Here is an 11,915-nt window from a genome sequence, read left to right as displayed (position 1 = left end):
ACTGTAATATTTTGAATTTGTCACTCTTACATATCTCTCTGTTAGATAGATGGCGCCACAGCTAATAGAAACGTTGCTCCATCTACTGTCCTACGTTTTTATGAAGAATCGGAAACTGCGAAAAAAATAATGATAAATATTTATGAACATAACGACGAAATAAAACACATTTTAATCTTTTTATTAAATTAGGTATTTTCTTTCTCTTTCTCTAAAACCCGCATAACTTCATTCGCTTTATTTAGATTCAAGTCCTCAAGCTTAATCTTTTTTCTTCCCTTTTCAAAATGACCTCTTCTGTGTTTTTTCATGCTGCTTGAGTCGTAGAAGCCTTTCGAACACACGTCACAAATATAGGGCGTTTCGCCCGTGTGAATGCGAGTATGCACTACCAAATTACCGCTGAAATAATTGAATATTAAGGAATCGAATAGAAGGGATGCTTATTACCTTAGTTTGAAGGTTTTGCCGCAATAAGTGCACTTAAAAGGCCGCTCTGTGGTATGTTGGCCTCGAATGTGTGTTTTTAAATGCGCGTGTTGTCTAAAGCACTTACCGCATACCGGGCAAGACAAGGGCTTTTCGTTGCTGTGGATCTAAAGAGCATTTAGGCTGAATTACAGATATGAACCAAAACTGTGGAAAATTAGGACATTTTCTCTTTAAGAAGTAATAGTTACCATTACGTGGGTCTTATAGGTGCTAATAAAACGAAATTGCTTCTTGCACACATCACAAGTGAAACTCTTCTCTCCTGTATGAATTTTCTGGTGATTTTCAAGAACTGCTTTGGTCGAATAGCGTTTGCCGCATATTGTGCACAAGAATGGCTTTGGCTCTAAACAATTACAGCATTTTAGACCAAATGTAAAGAGGTTTGCATTTGTATTTAACAGTTTTTTAATAAATAAAAAAAATTTCAAAAAAGTATATAACCTACGTTCATGTTTCTTTTGATGGGTCATCAAAATTGACTTGGTCTTGTAAACGTTACCGCAAGTGGAACAAACAAACCCTGTCTGATCTTCCTATAAAATTCCAATACAAAAGTTGTTTATCTACAGAGTTAGCAAAGACTAACCTTATAATTTGCTCTTTCATGAACATACTTCATGTGTGAATAGAGACAATAGTAATTCTTCAATTTTTTGCCACAAACTGAACAGACATGTTGCTTTTCAACTCCTCGGGCTGTATAGTCACAAAGGCATTGTTTGAGAATTCACATAAAACCAAAAAGGAATACTCACCTTTTAATTTCCTCTTATGTTTATATCTTAAAAGTCGACAATCTTTGTTGTCTTCTTCCTCAATGGTCTCTTCTTGAATTTCTATTCCCACCCTGTTGCCTATACCACTGTGTCTTAATATTTGCTATATGTAGTCTTAGTGACTTACCTAAATTGACTTCATTTTTAAGATCTACTTCAAATTTGGGAAAATTATTTTCTCGTTTTGAGACTTCATTTAACAGCTTCTCACATTCAAGAACTTTTGTTTTAAACTGGTAAAATTTAATTATTGTATCATAACATGAAGCGCAGATTTTCTTAGGCTTCCCATCATTGATGTCCACCTCAAAATAACAGAAAAATACCTCGAGTTCATTTCAATGCAACCATTCAAAGGGAGACGTTTCCAAGAATGGTTCCTTCAGCTAAACTTTGAATTTATTATTAAATCATGAATGATGCTCACCTCGAGGGATGTAACATTATGGTAAATTTCTATAAACTTCCTTTCCAAGTAATAACTTTCAAGCCAAAAATATCGTTTACTATCAGTTTCAACCAAACAAGACCTGCAAAGGTTCTCGCCTTCATAAACAACTACATTCACTCCCTCTTTAATGTCGCTTTCACTCATTTTTACGGTTCCACCTAAGTATTATTGTATCATAAATCCATTAACAAGATATTCATTTAATTAATTAATTGACAAATATTGTATAAATATGGTTAACAGTAATAAAATAAATTAGCAAATAAAAGTACAAAGTACAAAACAAAATAAAATAGAAATCTAACCTCACAAACATCACTGCCACTATGTGGGAAGTGTCAAAAGTTCACATTAACGTGCCAAAACATGCAGTGGAATGTGGCAACGTCGATTTTGGCGTTACCGCGTGCCTAATTCAAGAGTTGGTCATTTTGTACAATTTCTTTTTGGACATATATGTTTACTTGACATTTGTTATGGACTTAACTGCGAATTATTTTCACCTAAAACCTAAAATACAAGTAACTTTGGGAGGCAAAACGCGCAACTATTGGCCCTATTATTCGTATGAATTTTTTACATTTGTTTTGGAGCGTGAATCTGGAAAAGGACGAAGGATAAGAATTGTAAACGACTCGACTTACTCGCCAAATAGACGCGACTACGACTGTGGCTGTGCCCCTATCGAGCAAGGGTATTGTGCGGTCGAGACCATGGTTTTTCCTAGCCTTAGTAGCAGCAGCCTTTGCAGAGGGGCTCCAGGTCGATACTTTAACTGGTTCAACTCTTAGATAACAAAGCCTGTTTTGCCACAGTACTTCGATACCAGCGATTTCCAGTGGATCTGGGATGGTATTGTCACTTCTCCTTATATCGCGTTCATAGTTGTCGGGCGTACATATGTATGCCAAGCGCATTCGACGAGTAGACTGAGTATTTATTTTTATTTTATTTTGCACGCGGAATATTCCCAACTATTGTGAATGCACCCTTGACGAGCAGGCGTATAGTGAGGCTAGTGAGGCTGAGGTCATGGTCACAGTGGCTTTCGGGCATCTGCGCAGGCTACTCAGCGAGTAGGTTGAGTCATTCATACTATGCATTCTCCATTTATTTTTTCGAGCAGAGAATATACGCGACATATGCGCGACAACGATTGTGAATGAGACCCAGCCCCACACAAGAGTATAATCTTGTCATTGCCCTTCCTGTTGAACATTGAACATTGTGTGAATAATCTTTTGCTAATCGTTTTGATCTATTGCTCGAAAAAGTTATACTAAATGCTTCATACCTTATAATATGGATAAAAGTGAAGATTTTAACTAACAATAATTGATAAGTAAATTGATTGCTTCGAGCGGAAATACATATAATAGTAGTATAAAATATATTTTATATATCTGGTTTCAGATGATTTTTGTAGACGAATCTCGATACGCATTTGAGAAAAGAAATGCTTGGGTGGAAGGTAAATGTACTTTCTTAAGTTTTTACATATTTACTTTTACATGGAAAATAAAATCAGTGCTGAGCGCCGCTCAGTGTTTTGCCATATAGGTAAGAGTGGACAAAAATCAATAACTCCTGACTGCTCGGCAACTTCTAATTACTTCTTTGACTTTTGTTGATAAAACGTAAATCGATAAATTAAAATATATTATATTCAACAAAAATATATTCTGTGTGGCTCAGTGAAGACGCCGAATTAAAATTCTTGATAAATCAACAGCGACATAAATTTCTCTCCCACCGTCACATATTCTTAAAGAATCGGGGTCCGGGAACTCATTTTTGAATCTGGGAAGTCGAGAATTCCCGTTGAGGAAGGAATATGTCAAAATAGTTCGGTCAACACAGCCCAGATATGTGCAATGTCAGCAAACACGCCTCATAGTGCCATATTTGAGAATCTAGCCCTTTATGTATGACAGATACCGGGTGTCCAGGCGAACCCGGACATAGGAGATTAACATGAGAAATCAATGACCAAAAATGAAAACCGATTTCCCATATTAACCTCCTATTTTCAGTATTTGACTGGGCATCCAGTATGTGGATGCCTTAAAATCCTATATACTGCAATTTTTTATGGATAGAATATGGTTCTATCACTGGAAGAATTTATTCCAGAAATTTTAAAATCTGTATCACAGGAATGAAGTATTTGCGGCCTTTGTTATCATTTTTTGTCCTGAATTAGACAAAGTTCGTTTTTGGGAGCTGACGCAACTCGTATATCGGAAATTACGAGTTTAATATATTTTTGAAGTTTGTATTTACTGTTTTGTGGAAAAAACTTGATATTGTAAAAATATTTGCAAACTGATATGACTTTCGATTAATTCCGAAACTGATTCGTACTTAATTTTTTTAGATGGAACATGGCAGTTACAAAATCGCTTTAAAAAAACGAAGTAATTTTCCAGTTTAACCGTGGCTCTCATTAGGGTGAGAATATTTTTACAATGTAAGATTTTTTCCGAGAAAACAAAAATGGGTATTACAAAAATATAACACTTGTAATTTTCCATATACGGATTTTTTCGACTAACAAAGGCGAACCCTGTATACGGGAGAGCTGATAAGTTCGATTGGATAAACAAGATAAAAAAACATAAAAGGGGTGTGTGTGTTCATTGCTTTTTGCAGTGATAACAAAACGACTAACGTGACCTATCCCAATGTCAAGTGCCAGTAGATTAGACGATAAAAAATATAGCAATTATTTATTGAACCTAAAAAAAAGGATTTATGTACCACTAATTTACCTGTGGCAGGTTAGAGGATAAATCAAAGGGATTTAGTATATAGAAATGTGGGGTAAAAGATAAAATTATATGAGCGATGAAGTGACGCCTTTCTTGATTGGATGCACTCTAGATGCGGTAATCGATCAGATTATTTATTTTAATCTATTATTTGAGAAGAGCAAGGGTACTTCAAATCGCATAAGCAAATAATGGATTTTATTAAATTTTCCTTCAAACGATAAATTAATTAATTCTTACTCAAGAGTAATTTCGTAAAAAGGACACAAACGACTCAAATAAGCGCTAAAAATATGTGAAAACAATCACTCATACCATGTCCTCATGAGTATTTCCCCTGAAAAAGTCTGTCTTTGAAAGCCCGAAAGAAGGCAACTTGGCAACGTCGGCATCGCTTATGCGCATTTGAAAACTTTCCGAGGCTATCTCATAGGGCTTGTTCCCACAAAGAGGTAAACCAATTCCGAATCGAGATAGACGATAAAAAAATATGCGCAATCACCGGTTGGGACCGCTTGCACATGTTTTTGACTGTTTCTGACGATACGAAAATAATTTTCTTTCGTGTTGAAGTAGAGCTGTAACTTAATATCTTTTATAATAAAATCGGGGCAGATTAAACTTTTGAGTCGAGAAGAGCCCTATCAAACAAAACAAGAATATACATGGTGTTTCATTTAAAAAAAAAGCGCAAGTTGGGATCGATCTGCTATTTTTCTTCAGACATCCTGTATAGTCCAAATATAGTGTTTTTAAATCTTTGGATTAAACCCTACACTTTCTACATAAAGCTTTTTTTTTGAATGGACGAAGATTCGAAAACAGAAAACAATATACTCAGTACTTATATGTATGATGTCAAATTTGATAAACAAATTGAGGCTGAAGGTAAACTCTCTTCAAGTTCGTTCATGCAAGTACCTATAGGCTAATGGAAATGCACAGAATTCGTAGAATTTGCGCATTATTGGGAACATGCACGTATTACAAAAAATTAATAAATGCCTTCAGTGATTTTCCAGCAACTAATGACTTCCGGGCTCCACTATTGACACGAAATAGCTGATTTATAGCGCGGGGTGCAGAGCATTCAATTTGAAGCCCAATTTGCCCAAAGTGGATTCGGCGAGTCCAGTTACAAGGGAGTCTGACAATGAATTAGTGCCTGTCGGGTAAACTATTCAAAAACGCACAGTGTCTGGTTTTCTTCAACATACAGGGTGGCCAGATTTAACAACACGAATCTTACTTGTCGTCTAAAAAAAACATAACTCTATAATCTTCCAAGTTTTCAATTTAGCTATTTCAGAACAATAGCAACATAACCAAATAATATTTTAACCCTCAACACCCGGTATTTCCGAAACTAATAACCTTCGAATAAGGGATGCTGCCAATGGTCGTCATCTGATGTGTCGTGCCTCCAGATTTCCACCCTGTATGCTGGAAAAACTATTCAATGCAGCTGAAAGTCTCAGTTAATTGGAAAAGCTCTCTCAGGAAAAAGGTGTCTCGAAGTAACATACAGGTCCTCGCCCCGCATCCCAGGCAACCATCCATCAGTCATCTGTGTGCTCTTTTCCCGCTGCTACCAATTTAATTGCGAATTACGTAACTGTCAGCCGCGGGCCCTACTGCGGGGCTCGCCGTGACTCCGCTGCTGCCTCCGTGGCGCCAAGCGGCGCGCCTGCGCCCCCAACGTTGCCGCCGCCAACGCGATGTCCGAGGACGTCGTCGTCGTCTGCGTAGATTGGCATTCGGTCCATGAACGCAGACTTGAGCAGTGGTGTCTCGTGGTCGTGGGTGGTGGTACGCATTTCGGTGAAGTCGTATTCGGCGCGCGTGTTTTAACCACTGCGTCATCACCTCCAGAACGAGTTTGTCCAATCGAATTGAGGACCGAGTGCCGTGTGGTCCTCACACCAAAAGGTAAAAAAAGTTTACGAGTGTCCCGAGTGAGTGCGTGGACTTTGGAGTTATCGCCTTAATAATTGTTTATTTTTGTGAACAGTGTATCGTAGCACGCGGGGCGATGACGATCATTCGCTGTTTACCGCTCTAGTGCGAAAAGTAGAGGATCTTTCAGTTCGACGCAATAAGGACGGAATCTGTGCATATATGAACAACGATCTGTACGGGGGGTACAGTCCTCTGTCAGGCAAAATGAACTTGAACATCATGGAACCGTTGGCTGAGGTGGACGGGTTCGAGCCACAAACGAGGGCCCGCTCCAACACGTGGCCTTTGCCAAGGCCGGAGAATTTCGTTGATCCAGAGGAGGGAGCGCAGGGCAACGGGGGTGGCATGCCCGAGGGTGGCAACAAGTGTCCCGTGCCGGTTAGTAGTTGATGTTTATGTTTACAATTTTGCGTTTGTTTTGGTTGGCTGCGAATTGCGAGGTTTATTTTTAGACTATCCTTTAATTGAGGATGATGATGGTTTATTTTTTTAGCTTGGGGGTGTCCCATATTCATATTCCAACTCATGGACAAATTTCACTCTTGATTCGTTCATTTTAATACGCAGTAACTGAGGTTATATTTCATACGAAATGGGATGAGGGGGCGGTTGTTTACAGGGAAGCTGTAATGTTTATCTTTTCCCCTGCACAATAGTGACAAAATTATCATCTTTTAATGACGTCATTCTTTGGAGCATTAAAAAACGTACTTGTCCAGGCAACTTTTAGTAACCTTAGGTTACTCACTTAGTTCTAACATATTTTAAATCTAAGGTAATTGAAAATCCTAGGATTTACATGGTAAGTGCCTAAAATAGCTAGTTTTGTCTGAGATGTTTAATACCAAGTGCCAACATAAATAAGACGAAAATTACCTAAATAGTTCACCGATCACCTACATACCTCGATCCACATTTTTCCCAGGCTGAACTCAGAGCAAATTTCTCGAACTTTGATCCAAAGGTTTTTCTTTACCCCCGCACATTTATGGTTTAAAAGTTGTACATTTGCTTTCTTTGCACTTCAAAATTATACTGGTTGTTACAACTTTACATTAATTAGGTAATTACTATTTCAAAAGGGCAGAAATAGTGAAAAATCAGGAAAGTATAAAATGAAACGCTGAAATTCGTCTAATAAAATGAAATGAAGAAAAACCTAACCCTAAAACAAGTAAACAATTTATTGCAACCATGAAAATGATGACTACAGAGGGAATTCAACGTTACACTTCAAGACTGTATCGATTGTCTTAAATTTAATTAATATCTCTTTTGTAATATTTTAAAAGATCTAAAACAAAAAACAAGATTTTAAAATAGGTATATCATTTATTATTACATGTTAATATACAGAGTGATTAATCGGTAAATTTACATACTTTATCTGCATATGTAGCTTACCGGGCAGCCTTAATAACCCATAATTAGTGAGCCATCATTCCTCATTTACCAAGATGTGGAGTATCTGCTGCTTCATTATGTTTTGGGTCATATTTTTAGAACTAGTAGGTATAAAAAAAATTAATTTGACATGTATGTTTTAAGTCGTCAACCAAATTTTCCTCTACGTCAAGGAGAATCAGAAAACAGGACCGGACTAACAAAATTTACCAAATTTTTAAATGTCAAAAATGAGATCTTGCAACAAAAGTTATAAAACATCTGTTATGAGGTCTAGGAAACACGAAATATATTCGAAAAACACGTTTTCAAATCACCGCTTATAAAGAATTGGCACGCACATGTTAGGGATATTTTGGTTCAAAAAATTTCTCACATTTAATATCAAATATGAAGGAACTTCGTCCTGTTGAAATATGATTTTTCAAAATTTTAACTAGAGACACAGCAGATTTTGGATACAATGTGAGTAAAATTCATCTGTTTATAGAAGATGTATGCTGTGAACTGGACTGCCGAATAAAGTGGAATTTATCTTCTGGCCAAACGTGTCAGATTCTGGACCATTCCTTGTAAATTTTGCTGTACCAGAAAACAACATTGTAAATTGCACTACATTAGAAAACAATATGTTAGATTTCTTGGGTTTGGAAAAATCCATCGACTAAAATTTAAGCAGCAATCGATATAATCTTCTAATAGCAGCCCTTGAACTTCTTGTAAATGAGTCGATGTTTTTTTAATCTTCGTCAAAGGATAGATTGTGTAATATTTAATCCATTAGCAATCGGTAGTTTGTGGAATATTTAATCCATTAGCATTCTTGTCATGCTAATATTAGGATTATTTTCAACCATATTCATTAAATTATCTTCAAGGATGATATGAGGTCTTCCTTGACGTTTCAATGTTGCCGTTGGAAACCAGAAACTTGATGTGTTCTTTAGTGTGAGAAAAAGCTTCTTTTGTGTTGAAAAAATATTGGAAAAACCATTCGCGCAATTTGCAAATATGTCTTATTTGCCTCAATTATTTATGCCGCTTTTGAGATATAATAATTGTATCATTCATCATTTGTAAATCAGTTAAACACTCTGTATCTTGATAAACAAGAATTACTGACTCATTAATGATAAGTGATATAACGTGACTGCCTAAGTGACCTACATGCAGAAACCATTAAATCACCCTGTATTTTGTTTACACGTTTACGAGTCCCTTGTTTTGTTAGTGATAATAATTTTAATTAGGACTAAACTAGACTTTGCATTTTTTCAAATTTTACTAAGAAACTTTCCAATCCATGTTAGATTTTTAAATTATTAGTAGCCACCACTGTAATCAATTCCAATCGTTTAACTAGTAACAAAACACAGTATTTTTCAAAACCGTAAGGTCGTGAATCCACGTTCCTGATTAAAAAAAAAATTGTACTCTTTTCAATACCCATTTGAGTCTCTATGAGTTTTCTGAGAATTAATGGATAGTACAGGCAGACTCCAGAATCTGAAACTTGGCTGCAGTACTTAGAACACCCTGTATAAGTGTTTACATATTCACATTATAATTTCTAAATAATTACTTAATAGAACAAGGTATTTAAGAACTTCATCCGGAAAATAACGTTCGCGGAAATCCTAGAAACTGACCAATACGTTGCAAGGTGCCCCGTATGTTTTTATTTATTTTTTCTAATTATGCTCATAACGTTGATTATTTCTCTCAGTTTTGTCCGGCTTAAGTCTTCTGGACCAATGTCTGCATTCCGATTTCTCAAATATATTAATGTGGTGCAAGAGCAGGTGGTGGCCCGTGTAAACCACCATGGCAATTCTTATTTGTTACCTATTTAAGCATATCAGGGATTATGCTGTTTCCTTTCACGGCCCCCTTAAAAACGTCTTGGAGTGTACTTAATGTTGGAGGGAAAAAATTCATATGTTACATAACAGTGGTTGTGGATTCTCATTGTCCGTATTACACCCAGACATGTCTGTCTCTACCAAGAAAAAAATACTGCCTCTATGATGCTTTGTTGTTTTTTTTTTAAGCCAAACTGTAGCTCTGTATGTCTCATAACTGTCCAGAGACCATACCGGGGGTCAACTCCAAGGATTCCTTGCATATGTATGTTTTTGTAGACGTTTTTCGTTTATAACTATTTTACTCAGTTTTTGGCAGCCATTTTCCTCCACCTCGATTTCATTAGATATCAAGATGCAGAGTGTTACGTATTGATGCACATCACGGAGATTGAGAGAATTGCAATAGATGACTTAATCAGAACGTTTTTCTGGAATCTCAAAAAAATAAATTCGACTCTCAACCCTTATTTTTGTCCACAGCAATTCCCTTCAAATATTTCCAAACATACACTGAGTCCCATTGAAGGATTTTTTACTGTTCTTAGTGCTGCTGATTCTGTTCATGTCTGTTTGCATAATGGTAATCGCAATGATAAAATTACCAGAGAGGGCAAAGTTTAGTCTGCGTCAAAGGAACTTGATACAAAAACCCACTTTATGAGTAGTGAGGTCATCGGTCCTAATGCTATTTCGTGCAATCAGCGATTTTGATGATCATACGATGTTTCCCCTGCAAGTGTGCATTTAGCGGGACAATAACGATCTTAAATATGGTCTCTGTGTGTTTGAGCTAGATTGTAAATTTTTTCAATTCTGTTCGGGGTCAACGCTTTACCCACAAATAGGGGTTGCACAACATTCTTAGTTGAAAATATCTGAGAATAACATTCACTCGTTACTAAGGACTTGAATGAAAAACTTTGGTTAACTGTAAGTGTTCTAGACACTACTGATAGATTTGTCAGTAGTGGAACTGTTAACGATGGAACGGTAAAAAAGGAAAGTCCTCGAATAAACCGGGAATGGAGCTGTTTGAATGTAACCGTTAACGGTGTAGTGGTAAAAAAGGAGAATCCCCGAATCAATCGGGAATGGAAGAGAGGAATAGATCATGTTCGCAGAGTGCTAATTGAGTGGTTATTTCATTTGAGCAGTACCTGATTTATAACGACGCCACTAAAGGAATATTCCAATTTGACATTCGCCTCAATAGCACGAGGGTGGATTTTAATGAATTTGGCAGCATTTAAACCCGGTTTGGAGCTTTTAGACTCAACAGAAGAACGAGGTCGATTTGAGACTGAGTTGGCTTATTTAGCTCAATTTCAGAAGCAAAACACTTGATAAATTCGTTTTACAAGAATCATTGTAATACGCATTTAGGAAGTTCAACTCACCAAGACAAGTGAATTCATAAAATTTGTCACACGGGAGGGACGCTTTTTGTCAAGCAAACTTTGGAAACAAAACAATAACGCTTCGTTTGTCAATATTAATGGCGTGTCCGAATTTCGTTCCGTTTCGGTCGCGAAAAATATTAAATTTCAAGTGAAAATGTGCACGAAATTCGGAAGAGTTGGTAAGGGAGTTGAAGGTTAATTTCGTATAAATGTAACGAGTGCTCGTCCGAGATCATGCCCGCCTTAAAACAAGGTAAAAATCCCACTTTTAAAATTCGATTTAATTTGATAATATCCGGAGGGATGCCGTGACGTTTGCGCTAAGTTCTCTAAAGTAGCACGATGACCAAGCAGCAACCTAGATGGAGCTGAAATTCAATCGACTAACTGAAATTTCTCTAAAACTGTTCTTGTATTCAAGAACTTTATTATTAAGGTGCAGTGTGGTATGTGTGTAAACATGTTAAGTACGTTACCGAGTTCCCCCTGTTGTAACGAAAGTAAAAATTTATTAGTTAATGCTTAGAAATTTTCTTAAAAGTGACTTTAATCTAACGGCGCCGATTTAACGCATTATTTCTGAGTCTCCTCTGTCTAAATAAATAAATTAGGTTATGTTTCAACAAAGGTTTATGTACATGTTCGGAGTTCCGATTAAAGTACCTTGTCTTTTAGCGAAATATCCAGTTTCTAGTTGTCATTTTTGGTATGTATAAAGATTTTTGATTAAAGTTTACGTTTAAAGAAAGTACCGCAGGTCGTTTACTGATATTTTTTGAGAAAAGCATTAGTCT

At 36.6% G+C, this 11,915-nt stretch overlaps 2 protein-coding genes across 8 annotated transcripts in view; one reads left to right on the top strand and one right to left on the bottom strand.

The window, feature by feature from the left end:
* Positions 1–36: 36 nt before the first annotated feature.
* On the bottom strand, positions 37–7,586 carry LOC136345411 (oocyte zinc finger protein XlCOF19-like). 3 transcript variants are annotated; one of them, XM_066293685.1, is made up of 8 exons: positions 1,699–2,645; positions 1,399–1,576; positions 1,251–1,349; positions 1,082–1,191; positions 941–1,028; positions 681–838; positions 451–596; positions 46–402 (listed from the first exon to the last, which is right to left on the bottom strand). In XM_066293685.1, exons 1-8 carry the CDS (start codon positions 1,864–1,866, stop codon positions 189–191), a joined length of 1,161 nt encoding a protein of 386 aa, XP_066149782.1. In that variant the 5' UTR covers positions 1,867–2,645; the 3' UTR covers positions 46–188. The 3 variants fall into 3 exon arrangements, with proteins under 3 accessions (XP_066149784.1, XP_066149782.1, XP_066149783.1); XM_066293686.1 differs by lacking the exon at positions 1,699–2,645 and adding an exon at positions 7,357–7,586 and having other exon boundaries at positions 48–402; XM_066293687.1 differs by lacking the exons at positions 941–1,028; positions 1,082–1,191 and having other exon boundaries at positions 37–402; positions 1,699–2,657.
* foxo (forkhead box, sub-group O) overlaps positions 6,239–11,915 on the top strand; it is a 77,458-nt gene continuing 71,781 nt past the window's right edge. For all 5 annotated transcript variants that reach the window (XM_066293677.1, XM_066293676.1, XM_066293674.1 and 2 more), the window contains exon 1: positions 6,239–6,830. In XM_066293677.1, the coding sequence (XP_066149774.1) occupies positions 6,612–6,830 (219 nt within the window). In that variant the 5' untranslated portion in view covers positions 6,239–6,611. The remainder of the gene's footprint in view (positions 6,831–11,915) is intronic.

This window comes from Euwallacea fornicatus, chromosome 19 (genome assembly GCF_040115645.1).
Source record: "Euwallacea fornicatus isolate EFF26 chromosome 19, ASM4011564v1, whole genome shotgun sequence".
Taxonomy (NCBI): Eukaryota; Metazoa; Arthropoda; class Insecta; order Coleoptera; family Curculionidae; genus Euwallacea; species Euwallacea fornicatus.
Note: the sequence above shows the minus strand (reverse complement) of the source record. Positions and strands in the feature narration are given on the sequence as shown.

Bases quoted from the DNA above. Each gene is read 5' to 3' on its own strand.
- LOC136345411 (XM_066293685.1), bottom strand. From the start codon at position 1,866: ATGAGTGAAAGCGACATTAAAGAGGGAGTGAATGTAGTTGTTTATGAA. The intron at 1,350-1,398 runs GTAAGTCACTAA...ACAGTGGTATAG, and splicing joins TAAAAATGAAGTCAATTTAG to GCAACAGGGTGGGAATAGAA. The intron at 839-940 runs GTAGGTTATATA...GTAATTGTTTAG, and splicing joins CCATCAAAAGAAACATGAAC to AGCCAAAGCCATTCTTGTGC.